The sequence below is a fragment of the Panthera tigris genome, chromosome C1 (assembly GCF_018350195.1).
Source record: "Panthera tigris isolate Pti1 chromosome C1, P.tigris_Pti1_mat1.1, whole genome shotgun sequence".
In the NCBI taxonomy this organism is placed as follows: domain Eukaryota; kingdom Metazoa; phylum Chordata; class Mammalia; order Carnivora; family Felidae; genus Panthera; species Panthera tigris.
In genome coordinates, this window is record NC_056667.1 from 13,574,377 (window position 1) to 13,596,553 (window position 22,177).

The 22,177-nt window shown below is 56.7% G+C and overlaps 1 protein-coding gene and 1 long non-coding RNA gene across 2 annotated transcripts in view; one reads left to right on the forward strand and one right to left on the reverse strand.

Annotated features, from left to right (window-relative positions):
* The first annotated feature begins 1,448 nt into the window (after nt 1–1,448).
* On the forward strand, nt 1,449–4,528 carry LOC122241161. The gene is made up of 2 exons (XR_006221157.1): nt 1,449–1,773; nt 4,137–4,528. It is a non-coding gene; the product is annotated as an uncharacterized LOC122241161 (long non-coding RNA).
* A 79-nt stretch (nt 4,529–4,607) lies between these two features.
* Nucleotides 4,608–22,177, reverse strand: part of IFFO2 (intermediate filament family orphan 2) — a 47,227-nt gene continuing 29,657 nt past the window's right edge. Inside the window, exons 2-9 of the mRNA XM_007083833.3 lie at nt 18,041–18,101; nt 16,454–16,549; nt 15,086–15,226; nt 13,791–13,930; nt 9,521–9,641; nt 9,316–9,408; nt 8,260–8,390; nt 4,608–6,446 (exon numbers count right to left, since the gene is read on the reverse strand). Of these exons, the coding sequence (XP_007083895.2) occupies nt 6,341–6,446; nt 8,260–8,390; nt 9,316–9,408; nt 9,521–9,641; nt 13,791–13,930; nt 15,086–15,226; nt 16,454–16,549; nt 18,041–18,101 (889 nt within the window). The 3' untranslated portion in view covers nt 4,608–6,340. The remainder of the gene's footprint in view (nt 6,447–8,259; nt 8,391–9,315; nt 9,409–9,520; nt 9,642–13,790; nt 13,931–15,085; nt 15,227–16,453; nt 16,550–18,040; nt 18,102–22,177) is intronic.

Sequence of the window (22,177 nt, forward strand, 5' to 3'; positions counted from 1 at the left end):
CTGTCCGCTCACGGCGCGCCCCGGGCGCGGCCAGAAGGTGGAGCCCCGCCCGGAGCGCACCACCTCGACAGGCGGGGGGATCTGATCACGCTACCGTCCTCCGAAGTCAAGGTCAGCAGAAATGTTTCCGTGTGTGACTTCTGTCAACACAATAGCTCTTGCTTTGAGGGCACTGTAGGGACCAGTATGCGACACAGGACAAGGTAGCCCAAAAAAGAAGTCTCGACATATACACGTTTTCCCCTCCTTTTTATGGTATGACTCAACAGCCCTCCAGGGGGCCGAGGGAGAAGGGGCGTGAGCCTCATTGGCCAATCAGAATGACACACCGAAGCTTATGGGCCAATCCGATGGACGGTCTTGTTGCAGCCGTCTTGGCCAGGGGGCTGAAGAGCCAATGAGAGAGCCGGAGCAGGACACGTGCGCGGAGCAGCGGAAGGACTGCGGTTTGGTGCGTCAGGTGTCTCGAGCGTCCCGGGCTGACTGCTCGGGCTGCCCTTGGTCAGATGGCATCAGGTTCTTTGACCCCGCGGGTCCACACCGCGGCCAGCCCCTTGCCTCCACGCGGAGACTGCAGCCCCTGGGATGAGCCTGCAAACCCTGCCTCCAGCCTCCTCCTGCTGGGCGCCCAGCCGCCTCCACCTCCCAGCGTCGTGCCGGCCCTAAAGCTTGCGTGAGCCTGACGCTGAGATAAATCCGCCTGCTTGCTGGCAGATTACGATCAAGAAGAGAGAAAACCCAGCCAGTCCATGCTTCGCTTTTCCCTCAAAGCTTCTGACCTCGGAACCAGTTGTCCCTGACCTCCATTCCACCCCTGCCAGCTCACCCCACCCCAAACTTTTGGTTTCCTCTTGAAGTTGTTTGCTTGAACGCTTTATTTACAATTAGGATTCTGAAACCTTTCCGATGGCGGGGTCCTAGGGATTCGTTCTATTCCTAAATACTCTTCCAGTTTGCCTGTTTATATTTCCTCCAGCGTGAACCGAGAACCTGCTTAGGAGTCAGTCCCGATGCGTGATTGTGGTTCCAACTTAGGACGTTAGCAAAATACATCACTTCCCTGGGTCTCAGTTTCCAGGTCTATATTAGAGGGGCAATAATACCCACCCTAGAATGTTCCCATTATTTCATGCTACTCCTCTTTCTCCAGGTCACACCCTTTAAGACACTTCGGAGGAATTTAAAGAGCAGGAAGCGAGAAAAGGAAGCTACATTAAGCACAAGTCTTAAAGATGGTAGAAATAGATTGGAATTGGTGGCTCTATTAAAAAAATTTTTAAGTTTATTGATTTATTTTGAGAGAAAGACCACGAGTGGGGGAGGGCAGAGAGAGAATCCTAAGCAGGTTCTGTGCTGTCAGCACAGAGCTCAAGGCAGGAATTGAAGTCACAAACCACAAGGTCATGACCTGAGCAGGGCTCGAGTCAGACGCTTAACTGACTGAGCCACCCAGGCATTCCTGTCTCTCTTAATCCATACAGAAAACTCTAGTGTGTGTGTGTGGGGGGGGGGGCAATGTCTCCCCAGATTTGGCCATTAACAAGAAGACACTAGAACACTGGAAAATGTCAAATTCAGAGTCCCAGAAGGTGGCCTCTCATGGGCTCAGTAAAAGGTTGGTTCAAGAAACGGCGGGCTTTATGATTAACAGGAAGGACCTCAACTGCAAGGCAGTCTATGCTGGTTACTCAGCCTGTGATACCTGTGGCTCGCTCTTCCCCTTCCTGCTTTATCGACTTCCAAAGATTTTACTGGGAGATGAAGCTATGGCAGGTGATGTGAAATTTCCCTATTTTGTCACAAATCGGCCAGTTACTTGGTTTGGTGTTTACGTGGCCCTCAGTCCTCTTGCCCCTCCCCCATCACTACTTTATCCCCCCCCCCAAAAAAAAAAACGCCATCAATTCTAAGACATTTCACTTTATTTAAAAGAAGCCAATATACAGGATATAAAGGGCATGATATTTACAACAGTACAGTAAACAGGTTGGTTTCTGGTAGGATCAGTAGTCTTTCAATGAGTATAAACCTCCCCCCGCCCCCTTCCCCTTGACACTAGACCCAACTGGCAGACAGACAGCAACAGTGGGGTGGGATGGGGCTGTGGGATACAAAGTCTCCCTGGATGGGGCTAAAAATCAGGTAGATGCTAAAATGTCCACCGAAGGGGTCTTGCTAGGGGTGGGGATGGTGCCTTCGCCTCATTTCTTTGAGGGCCTGGCGGCAGGAACGGTGGGGGATTTGCCCAAGACCAACACACGGCCCACCTTGAGCCTAGAAATCCTCCACGCGTGGAAAATTGCCTTTCAGAGAGGGTTTGCCCTCCCCCCCTACCCACCCGGCTGCCCCCAGACTCCACACTCTAGGAGCGTGCCCTTCTAGAACCAGAGCTCGGTGTCTCCGGGTGGTGAACCCAGGTCTGAGCAGGACCCAGCACGCAGCACCCTAGTCCTCTCCCAGGCCCCAGAGGAGCACATCAAGGACCACAGCCCAGGCCTCGGCCCGGAGTCCGCACAGCTGGGGCTGGGAGGGAGGCATCCCCTGGCATTTCCATCCCTGCTCCAGCTGCCTGACGACCTGGGACCCAGTAGGGCCCAGGCCCCAAGGAAGCCGAATGCTCCCTGAACCAACAGTCCCATGGCTGCCCACAGCCTGCTGGTTCTCAGCCTCTCCCAAACACAGCTGACTTGGAAATGGGTCTTGGCAGATCGGAGTGTAACTACTCAGAGCCCACCCTCCGAGGCAGAGCTGGGCCCCTACCTGGTGCCCCCTTCCGCCTCCCCCCACCCACCTCAATTCTGAATTCCCCACTGCCCACCCACTCCCACAAGTGCCCCCCCCCAAACACTTCCAAGGACCGAGGAGCTGGGGGAGGGGTTAAGGAACAGGGAAATGGGGTGAAGCGGGACGTAGGCTCTGCTGAAGCCGCTCATGGGTGCAGGTGAGTAGGCGGTGAGGCCGGGGAGATGGGGCGAGGGGCACTGGTTATATTCAGCAGCAGCAACATGCATCTTGTTCACAGAAGAACACGGGGCTGCCATAACTGCCTACCCTAGATTTAAAAACCCTTTCCTTTCATAAAAATAGATGAGAATCTCTTGCTTTATAAATAGATTACATTTAGCTTAAGTGACACCTTCTATTACCCCTTACCCCGCACCCTCTCCCCGATTCCAAGCCAAAGTGGTTTGCTTCTCTGTAGGTCAGAGCCAAGTCTGTGACAGACTGGGCCTTCAGAGACCTCAAGATATATTGCTACAAGAAAACAAAGTGTGTTTACTTGCCAATGATCTTTTTTTTTTATCCCCTGTTTGGAGTCTCAGAGGAGTGTGTGTGTGTGCGTGCGTGAGTGCGTGCGCGCGTGTAGATTCCACAACCAGGGAGCCCAAAGGAAAGCTACTCTCCCTGCTCCTCCCCGATCCTCTCTTTTTATAAAACCCCCAAAAATAGGAGAGTGAGAGAGGGCAGCACAGGAGAACCCATCTGAGAACAACCCTAAAATACCAATGTCAATATGACACTGGGCTTAGAAATAGAAATTTGACTATTTACAGCTTTACAAAGGACGGACCAGTTCGTCCCGACCGGACCTAGTGCTGCCCCAGCGAGCGTTGGGGTCTTTCTTGGCAAGCTGTGGGCTCGTGGCGAGGGGACAAGCAGGGCCCACTGGCAACGAACTCAAAAAAACAAAACAAAAAAACCCAGAACTTGGTGGGGAGAAAGGTAGCCAGACCAAGACCCAGGCCCCCTGCCAAGGAGGCGGGTCGGCCACCCGCTTGCTGTCCCCCACCCCCATCGTCCTGCCCCAAATCCTTGCTCCCCAGAGGAGAGCAGCTATGGAAAATCAGCAAGAAGGAACTTTCTGGCCAGCATCTATCTCTGGCTCCTGCCATTTCCATACTCCCTGGACAAACTTAGAGCACGCTAGTCCCAGAGACGAACGTCCTATGTACACAAAATGGGAAGCATAAATAACACCACCGGACACCGATTGCCCCGGTCACCTTAGTTACCCCCAAATGCTTACACTGTTGCCTTACGTCTTAACACTAAAGCTAGGTCTGTCACCCTCCCGCCACCTTGAGGAACAACCCGGGGCTGGCTTTCACTCTGCCTCCCGAACCACGTCCTTCCAGGCCTCCCCCCAGCCCCGGACAGAGGAGGCCCGAGGGGTCCTCCCGGAAACGGAAAATCTTTTCAGCAGCTGAGGTCCAAGGCCAACTGGCTCTGATAACCTTTGGTTAAAATGAAACTGAAACTAAAACAACAATAACACTAAGGACCATAATAATCAGGTATGTTTGAACCCTGTAACCTTTAGAACAAGGGTCAGTGAGGAGGAGGGAAAGGGGCTGTCTCTCCTCTGAAACCATCAATCCCTCCACGTACCTACCCAGGGACCGTTCGGCTGGGGATGGAAGCCTCTCAGCCAGACCACTAGCAGGCTCCCTCAGCGACAACAACAACAACGGAAAGAACTCACGATGAAGGCCACCAAGTTCTGATAAATAAAAATTACATACAGTCACTAACATACACTCTCTCTCTCCATATATATATATATATTATATGAATATTATGTACAATGGTTTTAAGACTGCAAAACTGGTGGGGGAAACGGAAGAGAGAGAAGGCCCTAACAGGTCGCTGGTACCCTGAGGAAGAAAGACAGGGGGCTGCAATCCGTTTTAAAGCCAGAGCCCCTCCTCTGCCTCCACACAGGAGCAGTAGGCGAGAAGTTCTGGTCCTGGGGCACATTTTGCTTCTTTGACCTCCAGGGGGAGCTCCTGGGCCAATTAAAAAAAAAAAAAAAATCGGCGATCCCACCCACAGGAGTGGGTCCAAAAAGAAATTTTTCTTAAAAAGCGAAACCTGCTCGCCTGGTTCCAAGCTGAGATTTGGCAGCGTGGCCTCAACGTGGTGCCTTTTGACACGGCCCACTCAAGTCTTGGGGAGACACTGGCTCAGATTAACTCCCCGCCAGTCGGTCAATCAAGTGAAGAATAGAAATAGGCTTGCGGGTGTCCATGAGCAGAACAAGGATGGCTCTCATCCAGAGATGAGCTCCGCTCCTGCCACCACCTCTGATCTGCCAGCAGCCCTCGATGCCTCCCTCCCCTTCCCTTTCCAGTGTCAGCCAGTGGCCAAGAAGTGGACAACTGGGGGCAGTGGAGAACCAAGATGGCGGCAGGAGGTAGGAACCCAGCTCCACTATGGAGGGGGTAGATACCAGACCTAGCCCCCTTCAGACTTTCTCACAGAGAAATTACAGACCTATAGCCCCTTATCATTGGCTGGGAAGGGAGAGAAAAACATCAAGAAAACAAAATGTGTTTACTTGCCAATGACCAGGGCAATAGGAGACCCCTCCCACCCCACAGAGGTCCCAAGAGAGCAAGCAGTCAGGTGGGCCAAGGGCCTTGCAGGACCCAGGCCTCACTACCAACCGTGACAGAACCCCCGTCCCAAGTCAGTGCTCACCCGAGGAGGTTGCGAGAGAGCTCGCCCTAGCTTCAGCCTCCCTCCGAGCTCCGGGGGAAAACCAGGAGTCAGGGCGGGAGCCTACCTTCCACAATGATATAAGGCAAGCTGCTTTTTTTGTTTGTTTGTTTGTTTTTTGCATAGTAGTTTAAACACAGTGAGACTCCACTCCACCCCCCCCCCCACAGTGCCTTGTCCCTCCACTTTGCCACTCGATCCAAAAAAAAAAAAAAAAAGAAAATTTTGTCTCCCCTCCTTCCTTCCATCTTTTCAAGTTAAAGCACTTGAGAGGCCCCCACCCAGGCCTAGAAAGGTTGCAAAGGCAAACAGCTCCTTCCTGGGGGGGGGTGGGGAGGGGAGGAGGTGGACCACCCCAAGGCCAACTCAGGTCTGCACTGGCCAGGCAGAGGAGGGAAGGGCATAGCTCACGGCCAATCAGAGGAGCAGGTGGGAGGGTAGAAATCCATATTATACCATGCCAGGGGCCCCGCCCTCACCTTAGAGTTTTGTATAAAAACACCTGCTAGGAATAATTCTTTGGAGCTCAAAGTGGCTCAGCTTAGGGGAAAAGGCACAGTTAACTCTGCATCGTCCGGACAGAAGTCTGCATTTGTGATGTGGAGAACAATAGAAATCGACAGCACCATTCCTTGGGTGGGTGGATGGAGAAGGGGCACTGGTTGGTGGTGGGCTGGAAGGAAGGAAGCAGCGGTCCCTCGGGGCCTCCGGAGACGGGAGGGCAGAGGGAGTCGGTGTGGTGAGGACTGGAGCCCCGCTCTGAGGAGCCTTCCCGGCCCCACGGGGAGCGGGGGCAGAGGCCCCGTCACCGAGACCACCAGGCACAGGGGGGCCTCAGTCATCAGCTGACCATGGGCTCCACATCCGCCTCCCGCTCAAACTCATCCTGGATCTCGTCTGTACTTCCTGAGTCGCTGCTGGCCACGGAGCTGGGGGACGGTGAATTCCTGGAAGGCACAAGAGAATGGGGTCATTCAGAGGGCAATCTGCGGACCCCTGAAGGGATCCAAGGAGCAGAAAAGACTGAGCTGCCACTTGTGTATAATCTAACCCCAGAGGGGTGTCCTGCCCTGAGACCCCTGGCCTTGCTCTGCTTTCTCTAGAATCTTCTAAGCTCACGAGTTGACTGTGGCCCTCAAGACCTCTTGGGAACCACCCCCCGCCCCCAATGCCTCTAATTGCTGGGTGCTGAGAGCTCCCTGGCAGCAGGAACTATGGGTCGAGCTTGGTTCCTATTCTCCAATCACCTAATGCAGGGCTGGGCACGTGGTAGGTGCTCAGTAAACCCCAGTTAACTCAGAGGGAGGCCATACAGGAAAGTGGCCAATGGTACTGGGTTCGAATTCTGGCCCTATCGCTGAAGAGCCGGGGGGCCTCGGGCAAGCTATTTAACAAGCCTAAGCCTACACTCCTCCATCTGAACAACGGAGATAATGACAGGGGGCTCTGGGGGGGAAACAGTGAGCTAAAGGTGTGGCATGCTAAGCCCAGGGCCCCCCACGCAGCTTCCCACTGAGCTGTCTCTCCCTCTTACAGCCTGAACCATGGCCCGCGGGAATACAGTCATAATAAGAGAAACAATTACAATTAACACATGTGTGCTTCGTGCCAAGCATTTTACATGTATTATCTCATTTTATTATTAGCATATGTCTCCCCCAAAAGGCTGCGTGTTCCTCGAAGGCAGGGGCTCTTTGTTTTGGTGTTCCCTGGCAGATACAAGGGGCCTGATGCACATCAGTCTCCTGGGGCCAGACCCAGGTGGCCCTTGGATGGAAGATGGACAAGGACAAGTATGAGCCCCATCGGCAGTGGTGGAGGAGTGCCCTCCCTACCTCCTCCACCCACTGGCAATTCGGCAGAAAGTGGGGCATGAGCCCCTAGAGGCAGGGGCTGTGGCTGTTCTGTTCATCACTGTCTCCGCAGCCTGGCACAGAGCAGGCCTTTGACGTGACAAGTAGCTGTGGAATCAGTGGGGACAGGGCTGTCACGGGAGTTACGTGAGATCAGACTACATAAGTCATCCAGCACACAGCAAGCGGCTAATACTCATTGGATGGATGGATGGATGGATGGATGGATGGATGGATGGATGGAGGAAGGGAGGGAGGGATGGATGGAGGGACGGATGGATGGAGGGAGAGATGGATGGATGGGGGGAGGGAGGGAGGGATGGATGGAGGGATGGATGGATGGAGGGAGGGAGGGATGGATGGAGGGATGGATGGATGGATGGATGGAGGGATGGATGGAGGAAGGGAGGGAGGGATGGATGGATGAATGGATGGAGGGATGGATGGATGAATGGATGGATGGATGGATGGATGGATGGATGGAGGAAGGGAGGGAGGGATGGATGGAGGGATGGATGGATGGATGGATGGAGGGATGGATGGATGGATGGAGAGATGGATGGATGGACAGATGAATGGATGGATGGAGGGAGGGAGGGATGGACGGATGGACGGATGGACAGATGGATGGAGGGAGGGAGGGAGGGAGGGATGGACGGATGGAAAGATGGATAGATGGACGGATGGAAGGATGGATGGAGGGAGGGATGAATGGAGGGAGGGATGAATGGAGGGAGGGATGGACGGATGGATGGAGGGATGGATGGATGGAAGGACAGACAGGAGGATGGACAGAAGGGCTGAACAGACGAAATGGGCCAGGCTGTAAACTGCAGCCCCACAAATGCTCACCACCCCCCCCAAAGGACGCAGTCACTGAATCCCCAGGGAGGACCGGGCTGGGTACCTGTCAGCGGAGCCTTTGATGAGCCGGCGGCAGGTCTCCATCTGCACGTCCAGGCCACGTTTCATGCTGCACATCTCCATGTACTCGTGCAAGTGCCGGTTCATGTCACTCTTGGCTGTGGCCAGCTCCAGCTGCCGGGACCCGATGTGGGGATAAAGGTGAGGCCAAGTCACCCACCCCGGCCCCCATCCCCTCTGGGCCTCCCTCCATTCTCTGTGTGGTGGTCCGTGGCCTCCAGAACGGCTTCCAGTGAAAGGGGAACGGTTGCTTAGCAACCATGGGGGGGGAGGGCAGCCTTCCTGGTTCCACTGACTCTGCCCAGCCCAGCATCCCTGCGCTCCTCTCCCTGGACTTGATTAGGAAAGTTCTCAGGTCCCTGTTACGTTTCTGGCCCTTCTCCTCTACCAGATGCTATATCCCCCAGGGAAGGAGCCGGCCTGCTCTTTCGCCAGCATTCACCCTCAGTGAAAGACGTGGCCAGGTGTGCAGGCTCTAGAGCGGAGACAGGAGGCTTGAAGGCTGCTTCTTGGCTGGATGCCCTGGGCAAGCCACATGGGCTTTTTTCCACCTCACTTCCTCCTCTGTAAAACGGGGTGCACAGGATCCACTGCACGGGGGGAGGATCTCCTCCCCCCAAAACAGGGTGCACGGTACCCACTACGCGGGGTGGAGGCACCTCACGACCTCTCGGCACAGAGAGGGTATGTGGGTACCAGGGAGGTTGTCCTCGTAAGGGCTTACTCGGTGCCTGGCATCACTCAATGCCACTCAGACGTCATCCCTACTTATTTGGGATCACGATCTCAGTTGAAGAACTTAGGAGAAAAAAAGTTCTCCGGGACAGGCAGGGATGACCACCCCCATTTTATGTGTTTTACACATTGGAAAACAGAGGCCTTAAGGTGGGGTAGGACCCACCCTGGGGCAGACAGGAAACCGCAGGCCTCCAACTCCCGACCCCTGGTCCACAGGCACACTCGTCACGGGGTCTCCACTGTGACGGACACCTCGCTTCACAGGGGCGTCTCTAGGGGGTCCCAGAGCCCGATATCTCACCTCGATCTGGCCGATCGTTTCCTGGTACTCCTTGTCTCTTGTCTTGAAGAAGGATTCTGTCTCATGGATCAAGTTGCCCAAATTCTCCTCTTGCTGGGGACACAGAGCAAAGGGGGCCAAGTGAGACGGGTGGCATGGGCTGCCGGGGCACAGCAGGGGCAGGGGATAGCTGGGAGGCCTGTGCGAGGCCAGGCCCCGGGCTCACCTCGCCCTGCAGGTCAATGGTCGGGTTGCAGTTGGTGAAGTCCTCCCAGAGCAGCAGCGTGTCCTCGTTCTCTTCCCACGTCAGGCTGTCACAGTCGTCGTCAAAGTCAAAGGTCTCGCGCCTGTAGGAGGACACCGGAGGGCAGGGCTGAGCAGAGGCCAGCTCCAGAGGCCGGGGTCTGGGAGAGACAGGGGTGCTGCCCCAATGGGTATGCTCCTGCAAGGTGGCCCCCCCCAAACAGAGAGGGGCACTGGCCAAAGGGGACACGCACCTTACCGTGGGGGTTCAACTCTTTTAAAATGCAGAAAGTACTTACATATTACTTACACGACTTAAAATGTATATACATATATATTTTTTAATTTTAATGTTTATTTTTTTATTTTTATTTTTTTACACTTATTATTTTTGAGAGACAGAGAGAGACAGAGCACAAGTGGGGAAGGGGCAGAAAGAGAGGGAGACACAGAATCCGAAGCAGGCTCCAGGCTCCCAGCCGTCAGCACAGAGCCCGACGCGGGGCTCGAACTCCCGAACCGTGAGATCGTGACCTGAGCCGAAGTCAGATGCTTAACTGAGTGAGCCACCCAGGCGCCCCTTTATTTTTGAGAGAGAGAGAGAGAGAGAGAGAGAGAGAGAGAGAGAGCAGGCAAAGGGCAGAGAAAGAGGGAGAGGGAGCGGACAAAGGGCAGAGAGAGAGGGAGACACAGAATCTGAAACAGGCTCCAGGCTCTGAGCTGTCAGCACAGAGCCTGACACACAGCTCGAACCCATGAACAGCGAGATCATGACCTGAGCCTAAGTCAGACACTTAACCGACTGAGCCACGCAGGCATCCCTTGTGACTATTTTCACTCAGATACCAGCTCATTTCTTGAGACCCTACTTTGCAAGAGTGTATCGCAACACATACTCCACTGCTGACTTGACTTCCTTTCTAGCGATTTATATCCTCTTCTGCACAACTAGGAAAAGGTTGCTATTGTTCCCAATTTACAGATGAGGAAACTGCAGCTCAGAAAGAAAACCACACTTGTCCAAAGTCACACTGCTTGCTTGTAACAGACACTGGGGTTAAAAACCAGATGTTTCCCACAGCGTTTTCCTCCCCAGGAAAACACACCGAGCACCCATAGGTGCCGGGCACGGAACGGGCCGCTACGCCTCTATTAAACTGCATTTCATTCCATCCTCATGACGTTCCTATGAAGCAAGCATAATTATTACTCCCATTTTACAGATGAGGACACTGAAGGCTGCAGGGATTAGGTAGACTTCTGGACCAACACACACTGGAAATCGGGTTTGCATTCAAAGCCCAAGTAATTTCAGAGCCTCCCTATGCACCGGGACTAGAAGTAGTAACAGACCATACAGGCTGGCCTGGGACGGAGGGGTTTCTGGAGATGCCCGGGCTCCCCCTGCTGGAGGGGACCTCAAAAATCAGATGGGAAGGCTGAGGTCTGTGGGGGTTAAATCATTTGATCCGTCGAATCAGCCACAGAAGAGAACTGTGAGTCCCGGGGCTCTCCTTCAACTCCTCCCTGGATTCTCCGGGACACTGCTCCCTATTTTCCCAAAGGATCAGGCTGGGGGCCACCAGGCTGGGCCCCAGAAGAACTTCCGGTTAAAAACTACCTAGAGCCCCCCCCTGGAGCCAGGTTCCCCACCAAAATGCAGTTCCTGCCGGATCCTGTAGGTGGCTCCGTGGGTCCAGGGACCTGGGACCAGGGACCAGAGCCGGGACCAGGGCTGTGTCGGAAGGCAGTGCTGGCCTGGACTAGCTCCAAACGAGCCCCTGGGGTCCACCGGCACCGCAACACATACTCGACTGCTGACTTCACTTCCTTTCTAGCGTCTGGAATCTAAAGGAAACCCTGGCTGAGTAATGGGGAGCCAGAAAGGATGGGAAGATGGGCAAGAGAGGAGGGTCAGACGATCGAGAAGGCGGAGCCAAGGAGCTGGCCCCGGTGCAGGGAAAGTAGCAAATTCCTCCCCTTCTCCTTGGTCTGAAGCCCAAGCAACAGATTTTGATCAAAACAAAACAGCCCTGACACGGGCGCATTATTCAAAGACATCAGTGGAACCGGCCGGGGGGCAGCCTCTGGCTTGGGTCTCTGCCCAGTCCATAGCGAGGGGACACGGACATGTCAGTGGGAGGGGCCGGGGCCCTGCCGAGGGTGGGGTCAGCATGGCCTCGGCCAGGACTGCAAGGGTGGAGAGGGATCAGAGGATTTTTTTTTTTTAATCTAGGCAACTGTACAACTGATAAATCTAATTAGATACTGAACCTAGTTCAGACCTGTCAACACCAGGCACCCGTTTTTGCATTGGAACCTCCTTTGTATACACAGTACTGCTTCCGGTGGAGCCCCCAGACCCAGCTCTTGGGACTGTCCCTTTCAGCTCACCCCATTCCTGGGCGGCCTAACTATCCCCTGGTGACTTTCTGAAAACGGGGACAAAGCCCCTGAATCCATGCGAATGAACCCAGCCTGGGCCTGGGGGGCGGACAATGCCCAGCCTAACATTCAGAACAACCGGATCCAACCAAGAGTTCTCTTCCAAAGCCTCTCTTGTCACCAAAAGATGAGAGTATGACATTTGGAGGGGACGTCAGAAGATGATATCAAGAGTCCAGGAGACTGTCACCCTCAAACAGCAAACCCCCAAAACACAGCCCACCTCAGTTCTGTGTCAAGAGAATGACAAGTACAAGGAAGTGGCAGGCAAACCCATCCCTGCTCGGTTCTGACTCCCGTCTCCCTGAGAGTCACCTGGCTCGGCCACAAAGGGACCAGGGCAGGGAGGATGTTGCAAGGAGGGCAGAGGGAGACATCTCTCTGAGCACAAAGACAGCCAGTTGGGGACAAAGCACTCGACCGAGAGTCAGGGACCGCGCTCTGTTCCAACTCCTGGCAGGCCCCTCTCTTATCCTCGGTTTCCCCATCTGTACGTGAAGGGCTGGGCTGAGTGACCCTCGGACTCTGTAATGCTAAGCCAGCCCCGGAGCTTTGCAGGAAGCCATCAGGAGATGGCTGCGCCCTGGCTTCTGAGCTGAGTACAATGTCACAGGCAACTGCGAAAGACACGTGCCCCCTCTGGAGGGGTTCTGTGCGGTTTTTGCGATGGCTCAGGAGAGCCAAGAGCTCAAACGTAGCCCTGCTGTTGGAAACCCAGAGCCCTGGGGAAAAGCAGAGCTCTCAGGGCTCGGGTGCCCCACTGCGAAGGCCTCCAGAGAAACAGCAGCCAAGAGCAGGCCCGTGGGGCAGGAGGAAACGTGGGCCCCAGAGACCCTGTCCCAGCCCAGCCCTTTGACTCCAGGCCCATAGGTGAGTCACCTAATGCCCACAGCTGCACCCTCCTCTCCCCTCCCCCTCCCCACTTTAGGGCACTACATGAGTCAGAGTTAAAGATGGATTTGGACTAAGAATATGGCACTGGGCGGGCCAAGGCCATACACAGTGTGTCCCTGCCCTAGACGGCCGGTGGGGTTCTAGGAAACCAGCTTTCCACAGGGGAGGGGAGAGCAGCCCTGATGGAAAGTATTCGCCAGTTTCCCACCAGGGCAGATTTGAAGCGACTTCCCTGTGCCGTCACTGAACACGGAGTGGGCAGACATGTGTGCGATCGCTTTCATGAGCTGGTACGAGCTGGCTCCAGCCCACCACTGACCACAGCCAGCCCCGGACTCTGCCACTGGCCCGCGGCATCTCACAGGTGACATGCCTGACTCTGGATCTCAGCTCCGCCACGTTATCCGTGGGGTAGTCTTGGCCAAGCGGCTTCCCTCCCGTGAGTGTCAGTTTCCTCGTGTACAAAAGGGGAACCGGGAATCCAACCCCCCTGGTCGACTGTCTGGAGTCCTCGAAGTCACACTTGGGAAGCACCTTACAGACACAGGATGCTCAGTGGACGTCGGGAGCCCCCCCCCCCGGCCAGCCTGGGGGGCCCTGGTGTGTGGATCGGCTTGGCTCCCCTCCCCTCCCCCCCGCTGCCCTGCAAGGACAATGGTGGGAGCGGAAGGCTTGATCTGACAGGACCACCACTAACCACTTGGCCTCTTCTGAGAATGTGAAACTCCCCAAACTGTAAAGATTGAAAATAAATCTAAATTCTTTCAGAACACCGTGCCGGCCACACAAAACACATCTGCAGGCTGCTTTCAGCCCAGGTCACCGGTTTGCCACCCCTGTCCCAGCAATCTGGGGAAACTGGAGAGGAACTACCCCCCCGCCCCGGGGAGGGCTGGGGCAGTGGAGATACTCACAGCTGGTTAAACATGCGTTTCATCTCGTCCGTGATGTTCATGGAGCCGACCTCGTCATCTGAGAACCGGTTCACCTCCCCGTCCTGCTCGGAGATGTCATCGTCGGAGGCCACCTTACGCTCTTTCTTTTTGGGGACCACCTGACCCGGAAAGGAAGAGATCGAGGTAAGTGGGAGGCTCTGCTGGGATGGGCTGGGAAGGGAGCCGGCATCCCACGGGATGGATGGAGCGTGGCTGGGGTAGCCACTGCCAGGAAGGGTGCAGAGCTGAACTCCTCTAAGAAGCAGGCAGAGCTAGCAGGGAGCGTGAGGTGGAGACATGCAGGACAGAGGACAGACGGCCTGACCCTTCCCTCCCCTGGAGGTGGGCCGGCCCGGCTCAGCCCTTCACCAGAGCAGTAGCCCCACGATCTGGGGGAGAGGGATGGGCCAGCCCGGGGCACAGAGTCACCCGGGATGTGTCAGAGCCAGCCAGAGATGGAGAAACCCCTCACAGGGGCCCAGAGGCCCCACGCTCAGAGCCCTCCTGCTCGCACGCAAAGGTAACGGGCAGGCAGCCCGAGGTTCACCAAGCTTCCTCCACTCCAAGCAGACAAGACACGAGCAAACCAAACAAAGCCTGGAATGGCCACCCCTGCTCCCCAGCAGAGGCGGCAGCAAGAAGGCGCGGAGGTGGACGAGCCCGGATTTCTCCCGCTACGTCCGAAGTCACGCACTTAAAGCGACGACACACCGTATTGCCCTGGGCTCAAGCACAAAGCCAAACCACAACCCAAAATTCAAGAAGCAGCCTTTGGAGAATGACGCGTGCCCTCTGGGCAGCTGGACAAGCCCCCAGGGTACTGACAGAGGCTCTTCAGTGGAAGCGGAAAATAGAGACCAAAAGCCCCTCTTGGGAAATCTTAGACTCAACTGCCAGGGCTCCCACAGCCTGGCCAGGGCCCTCGACCTCGGCGATGGCGCCCCGTGGGCCGAGCCCTGAGGGGTGAGGAGACCTGAGATCCAGTCCCGGCACTTCCTTTCCCTCCCTGAGCCCGTCGCGTCACCCTGCCCCCCTCCGGGCCAAGTGGCTTCTTCAGCCGCAGGATGAAGCACTCCGCCTTGACGACACAGCCTGAGGGGCCTACAAGTGCCTGATTCTACCTCGTCCTGGGGAGGCCAGAGGGGTGGGTAAACACTACCTCTGGGGTGAAGGGGAGTGGGCAGGGCTCGGGGGGGAATAGGGCCATGCAGGGTGGAGGCCAGGCCCTCTGGGAGTGGGGAGTGGCAGCTGGTGAGCAGGGCGGCCCTATTCACCTGGAAGATCTTGGACACGTCTTCCGAGTTCCGCTGCTGTGCGACATCGCACAGCTTGGCCGTGATATCGATTCGACGGCAGATGTCCATGTCCACCTTCATGGCCTTTTCTTGGATCTTTGTGTCCAGGTCTGTCATGGGCTGCAGGGAGGACAGCAGGGGGGTTACGTGAGCGAGGGCTGGAGCAGGCACAGGGGGGCGGGGGAGTCGCTCCCAGGCTCCTGAGGGGGCGGAGGGGCGTGAGGCCCGGGGTCCAGAGTCCGAGGGGGCCAGGGAGCTTCTCCTGGGCGTCGGGGGTGGGGCCGGCGCTGCTCAGGTTAGGGGAGGGGAAGGGGGGGTCGTAGGAGCTAAAGGCTTTGGCGCTGAGTAGACAATGTGAGACCCTGTTTGGCGGCCTCCCTAAGGGCTGCTGGAAGGCATCCCCTCAAGAGACACGGTGTTTATTTGTTAGAGCAAAGGAAAAAGAAAGACAGCCCCCGCTGTTGAAAGACTTCCCTTCTTTCCCACCCCACGTGCCCCGCCTGTCCCCCACAGAGGGTCCTGCCAAGTGGCGCTCTCTCCCCAGGACCCCCCTCCCCACGGCTGACAGCGAGGCATCACCTAAGACGGGGGGGGGGGGGTCCCCCAGGACCCCAGTGAGGGAAAGCCAGGTGGCCTTCACCTGCAGCCCCCAGAGGCTTCTTCCAGCCACACCCAGCTCCACACCCCTCAGGACTAGAAGCCACACCAGGCTGAGTCACCCGCGATCGGGGCTCCTTCTCCTTTCTGGCTGCCCTCCCTACGTACGGCCCGCTGCTTGAAGGTGGCGGGAAACCCGGGTCCCCAGCAGGAAGGAGGCCTTTGTTGCCAACAGCTCCCTGCACCCGTGGTCGCTCAGAAAGGTTCCAGTCGCCAAAAGGATGCACACACTGGCCTTCCCCAACTTTACAAAGCAACCCTGCTGCAGGCCGCTGGCCTGGGGAGCCTCTCAGGCTGGCACAGGCCAGACCCGGGGCCTCCTGCGACCTGCCACTGGGCCCTCCCCGTGCCCAGACAGCGAGGCCCACGGCCACCACCTGCCCTCAACGTGGCGAGCTGGGACGAGTCGGAGCAAACGCAAACAGACCATCAGAGGAGCCCAGGGGAGGGCGGGATGGGTTAAGCAGCAGATTAATGCATCTCTACTCAGACCAAGGGAAGCAGAAGTGAGGGGTGGGGGCTGGTCTCCGATGCATCCGACATCCTCACGGGGCAAACGCAGCCAGCCAGGACTCTAACTAGAAGCCGAGCTCTGGAGCCTCGGAGTGAATGAAGCATTTTGCATGATGGGGGGGGGGGGGGGAAAGGGGGGTTGTCATGACGCCTGGGGTGGCGGCCGGTGGCACTTACGTCACTCATGAGCCCCTTAAACACCACCAGCTCGGCCTTGAGCCGCTCAATTTTCTCGTTCATCTCCTCCTGGATGGCTTCAGCCTCCTGTGCCGCCTGTGGAGGACAGAGATGGGGACAGGCTCAGGGGGCCAGGCATCCTGAGGGCTAGGAAGGGCTGGGCACCTGGGTCTACAGCCCCGGACGCCTGACGTTCCACCAGGCCTGGCACCTGCATGCCAGGAAAAGGGTGCCGACGACCTCACCCCAGCCCGCCTTTCCTGAGCCCAGTTCACTTCAGGGCACCACTCGGCTTAAAACACTCCTCAAAGAAATAGTCATCGTATGGAAAAAGTCCCCGGCAGATATTAAGAGAAGAGCAGGTTAATATAACAAGAGATCCCAATAGGTTAAAATATGAGGTCGGTCCATGTGAGATTCCCAATGGTTAACCATCTCCCATCTCAAAAATGGCAACGTCATGTGTGTTAACCTAATCGAACATATACGTCTAGAGTCGCTGTGTTTGCACAGAAAAGACCAGAAGGCCACATGGCAATTTGTCAACTATGCAGGGGTAGAACTGGAGGTGGGTTTTATTTTCTCCCTGTACTTCTCTGAATTCTCCAAATATGTGACCATGAACACGTTATGTTTGTAAATAAAAAGATTTCTGTTATAAAAGAAAGGGAGGGGGCAGCCACTCATCCTTTTCCTTCTACATATTGACATTATTTTATTCTATCTCTTATAAGATCAGTGCTTTAAATATCAGAAAGCAATTCCTTTTTAATGTTGGAAAGAACTTTTCCTTGCCTTCTCCTGGGGTCGCTATTCAAAGGCCAAGAAGGTGGAGTTTGCTGCCCAGGGTACCCAGCAGGTGGGTGAGAAGCAGAGCCACAGACACAGAGCCAGAACCGAAAGGGAACGTTCTCACCTGGTGACACGGCCACCCGCCCTCTCCGAGGCATTCCGCCCCAAGTCAGTTCCCTTAAGCTGGGGGCTGGGCAGTTCAAGAGACCATCCAGTCCTGGGGCGCCTGCATGGCTCAGTCGGTTAAGCGTCCGACTCCTGATTTCGGCTCAGGTCACGATCTCACGGTTCGTGAGATCGAGCCCCGCGTCAGGCTCTGCGCTGACAGCACGGAGCCTGCTTGGGATTCTCTCTCCATCTCTCTCTGCCCCTCCCCCACTTGTGTGTGTGTGCGCTCCCTCCCTCTCCCCCCCTCCCAAAATAAATAAATAAGCATTTAAAAAAAGAGAGAGAGAGAAACCATCCAATCCTGAGCTCAGGTGGGGAGGAGGTAGGAAAGAGTTACTGGACCAATGTCACCCAGCAAGCAGGGGTCAGCGCCGGGACTTAGACCCAGGCTTCCCAACTCCTGTCCCGGAGCTTTTCTGCAACACTGTGCCAGTCCCTTCCTAGGTCTGAAGCAGGGGACGAGGAGAGGCCTTGTGGCTCCACTGAGGAGAGACTGAGGCAACAGGAAGCAGCACAGAGCAGGGGCTGAGCCAGGAATGGCCTCGGGCTTTGTGCCACCGCGACAGTGCCCCTTGGCCACACGGTTCCCGCGAGCCTCTCCCGGTCGGGGCCTCCGAGGGCGCTCACCTCCTGCAGCGTGTCCACCATGGTCTGGAGGTTCATGCGCTTGGCAAGCTCTTCCTCCCACCTGCAAGAGTCGAGAAGGACAGGTGGTCAGAGGGTGGGCTCCCCGTGCCAGTCCAGCCCTCAGACACAATGCCAGCACCCACCCTGGGCCTGTCCCCGGGCCAGACAAGGAAGGGGCAGCAGTGAACCCATCCCGGCCTGCCCTCCAGGAGCTCCCAGTCTAGGGGTGGGGGGACGGCCCATAACCATATCAGACGGTGGTGACATGTGCCACGTGCTGGCACCAGCACCGCGGGGAGATGAAGGCCGGAGGGACCACACTCTCTATTTCACACACGCTGTAAAGTGCCGTGCAAATGCCACTGTTCCTGCTATGGTTGCCTCACACGGGACAGCACGGGAGCCCGGCTGCAGCCAGCACCCGATAGGGGCTCTTTGCACCCGTCAGAAAGAAACTTTTATTGTACTGATCGTTGCGATCTTGGGTTCTTGTCGTGTAGCGACCTTCATCAGCAGAGAAGTCTCCTACACAGCGATCATCCCTAGCTCACAGATACGGAAACTGAGGCCCAGAGAGGTTAAATGTCTTACCCGGAGACGCTCAGCTAGCTGGCGGGTGGGGCTGGAATTCAAACCCAGGTCTGCTTGGTTACATTAAAACAAAAACAATAAATATAGCTCTCACTTATTCAGCGCTTATTATGCGCCAGGCGCTGTTCCAGGGCTTTCTGTGTATTGTCTCATTCGGGCACACATTAGTTAAAGCTGGACAGGAGAGAACAGAGGGCACCCAGGGGCTCCCAGTGTGCCCCCCAACATTAATTGGAGGCAGAATGGGATGTTAATAGTTATCACTGTAACGATCCCAGCTCAGCCTGAGTGCTTACTTGGTACCAGGCACAGTTCTATATGACATAATTCGGTCCTCTTAACAACCCTCCAGCACAGCCGTAGTGTCACCCCATGTTACGGATGGAGAAAGCAAGGCACAGAGTCAGGTGCCCAAGGTCAGGGTGAGGACAGGTGGAGCCAGGACTCTAACCCAGGCTGGAGGCTCCAGACCGAGTACTTGTAACCCTGCCAGGCCCCCTGTAGACCCAGGACCCACGGGAGCCGTAACTGGGCTCCCCACCCAGCTCCTCTCCCTCCCCAGAGGAAGCCTGGAAGAGGTCCCCTCCCTCCCGCCCTCCTGAGACACACCGATGCGCTTGTCTCTTTCCTCACCCTATGGCCGCCTCCCTACATGGCCTCAGAGCAGGCGAGTCTGGAAGCCTTTTAGGATGCTGTCGGGGCCGGCTAAAAATAGGCCAGAGGGGAAGAATGGATGAAGGGTAGGTTACGTCACTGGCTTTTGGAAACAAGAGAACACGGATACTGTTTGCACACACAGAGGAAAATTCCTCCTCTCCCCTACATGCTCCCCTTCTCCCTCGCTCCCTCTGGTCTCTACCAACCCCCCTGGTGTTGGCAGGCAGGCCTAGCTCTGCCGGGTCCAGAACCTGGCGGGCAGTGGGACTGGGGCTGGGGCTCCTGCCAGGGATGAAGGGCACCGAGAAAGCTAAGGAGAGGCAGGCAGAGAAGCTAAGGACCGACCCCAGGCCAGACCATCTCACCGAACCCCCCCCACTGTACACATGAGGAACCCGAGGCCCACAGCACATAGGGAATTTGTCCAAGGTCAGCTGGTATGTCAGGGGCAAGGCCAGGAGTCCCGCCCCGGGCCCACCGTGGGAGACAGGAACCCAGGGTGGGGAGAAGTTCACAGGCTGCCCTCCACGCAGCATGGGGCTCCTGGGGCTTCTCTCAAGGGAGGCCAAGGCCCAGAACACGGGTCTGAGCTGAATCATCTCTCCTGGCCACGCTGCTCTCAGAGGGGCAGGGGGCTCAATTCCAAGCTGCCGAGCAGAGCAGGTGCAGGGAAGGGCCGCAGGCTGCCTTCTGCAAGCCGGCCTCGCTATTGCAAGGGCAGGAGTAGCAGAGAAGGGGGCCGCGAGGGGTGAAGAGGTGGGCACCCAGGGGCACCTCGCCCACACACATCCGCTTCTCAGACGGGCTCCTGGAGATGAGGCCCGGCCCCTCTCACTTTTCCTTCGAGCAACCTTTTGATGAGGGAAGTGACAGAGGGGTTAACAGACCCATCGCACAGAGAGGGCAAATGAGGCCCAGAGATTTGCCCCCAGTCGACCCAGAGCAAAGACACAAGCCAGGTCTCCGAAGCGACAACCACTGATGGGCCCGCACAGTCTGTGCCCCACGCACCGAGTTCAGTGCCTCATACACACTGGCTTCGGTGTGAATTTTTATTAACCTGCTCGCGTAGAGAATCTTCCCCACACCCATCCTGTGGATGCAAGAGCTGACGTTCAGAGAGGTGAGGGAACTCGTCTGAGGCCACCCAGCTGGTAAGCAGGGATGGGACTCGAGCCCGGGCCGCGCTCTAGAGCAGCACGAACCACGCTGCGATGTGCACAGGAATCACCCCGGGGACCTTGTTCGGACTCGGCAGGTGTGGGGCGGGGCGGGGCGGACATGCGGCATTTCTAACGGGCTCCCCCTGCGCCACAGCACGCGGAGCGGCCCCACACCTCGCTGGGGTTTCTAAGCTGCATCCCGACATCGATGCCCTCGCACAGATGACTTCATGGGCCTTTTCATTTCCAAAGCCGGGCTGGGTGGGCGGCCGGCAGGCCTGCTCCCAGAAGACCCAGGGCAGACCCCGGCGTGTCAACAGCAGCCGGCTTGACAGACCAGATCTGCTGCCCACGCCTCCCAGCCGCAGTGGGAAAACCTGGCTCTGCGGGCTCCAGCGTTGACATTGCAGAAAAGCCTTGCCCTTCAGCCGCGCTGGCTGACGGGGGTGGAAGGACGTCGGTGATGTGCTTCTTAAGGGGCCCCAGACGCCCCGTGTTCTCTGCCGCTCGGCGCAGGAGGGAGCACGCAGCTTGACGGAACGCGGGTCAAGTTTTTTTTTTTAAGTTGTGGCCTCTGAAACGCCAACGCCTCTGTCCCGGGCACAGTCCCCTCCCCTGACCTGGATCTGCCCACGGGAATAAGGTTTCAGCAGGACGGGCGTTTCGGGCGGAGGCACCCGCATCAGCAAAGATGGGCAGCAGGGAGGCCAGGGAGTGGCCGCCACCACTGGGAAGGGGACCCACCTGCTAGGGGTCAGGGGCCGGTCCACTATCAAGTCTTTTAAGCCTTCGCCCTCCCGGCTGTCACGCCTGGCCCACCGCTGAGCAAGGGTGTTCACGTGGTACACTATAAAGCTGCAGAGAAACCTCTCCCCATTTTACGGGCGGAGAAAACAAAGGCCCGGAGCACAGAGATAACTCCAGCCGGGGCCGAGGTGGCCTGCGTCACTTAGAGCCACCCCTGCCCGCCCTGGCCCAATGGCTCATAAAACTTCCAGCTTTTCCTTCTTAAAGTGTGCGGTAAGAGAAGGGAGAGGAGAGACAGTTATTGGTCACCGTCTGGGTGGGGCTCACCAAGTTAGGCATTCATATACACGTAAAATATAAAATACCACCTAACCTTCCCCCCCCCCCCCCACCGCCAAGGATTGTCCCCATTCTGCAGATGAGGATGGGTCTCAGGACCCCTGCCTCCCCCGCCACTTGGCCGTGGGACCTCATCACGCCTGGCTCTGACCCTGAGAGCCAGCCACGATGTCGGGGACCTCCAGAGAAAGTGCTCGGGGCCCAGCCCCGGCACCAGCTATGCTCCAACCACACACGGGGACCTGCTCTCGCCTCCCCACCCTGCAGACACCCTCGGACAGCAGTCTCTGAGGCCGGTTCCTCCGAGCGCTCCGATGTTCCCGGCAGCCTCTGCGGCAGGCAGGGCAGACAACGATGGGGGAGGAGGAAGAGGGTAAGAACACTAGCAGAGAAGCTAATACAGACCCAGTGCACACGGTGGGCCAGGCACCCTTCTCAGGAGCTTCACGTGCATCACCTCATTTAAACAAGTACCTCTGGGTACAGTTATTAAGTTGTTTTTTTTTTTTTTAACGTTTACTTATTTTGGAGACAACGCGAGAGACAGAGGGCAAGCAATGGAGGGGCACACAGAGGGAGACACAGAATCCGAAGCGGGCTCCAGGCTCCGAGCTGTCAGCCCAGAGCCCGACGTGGGGCT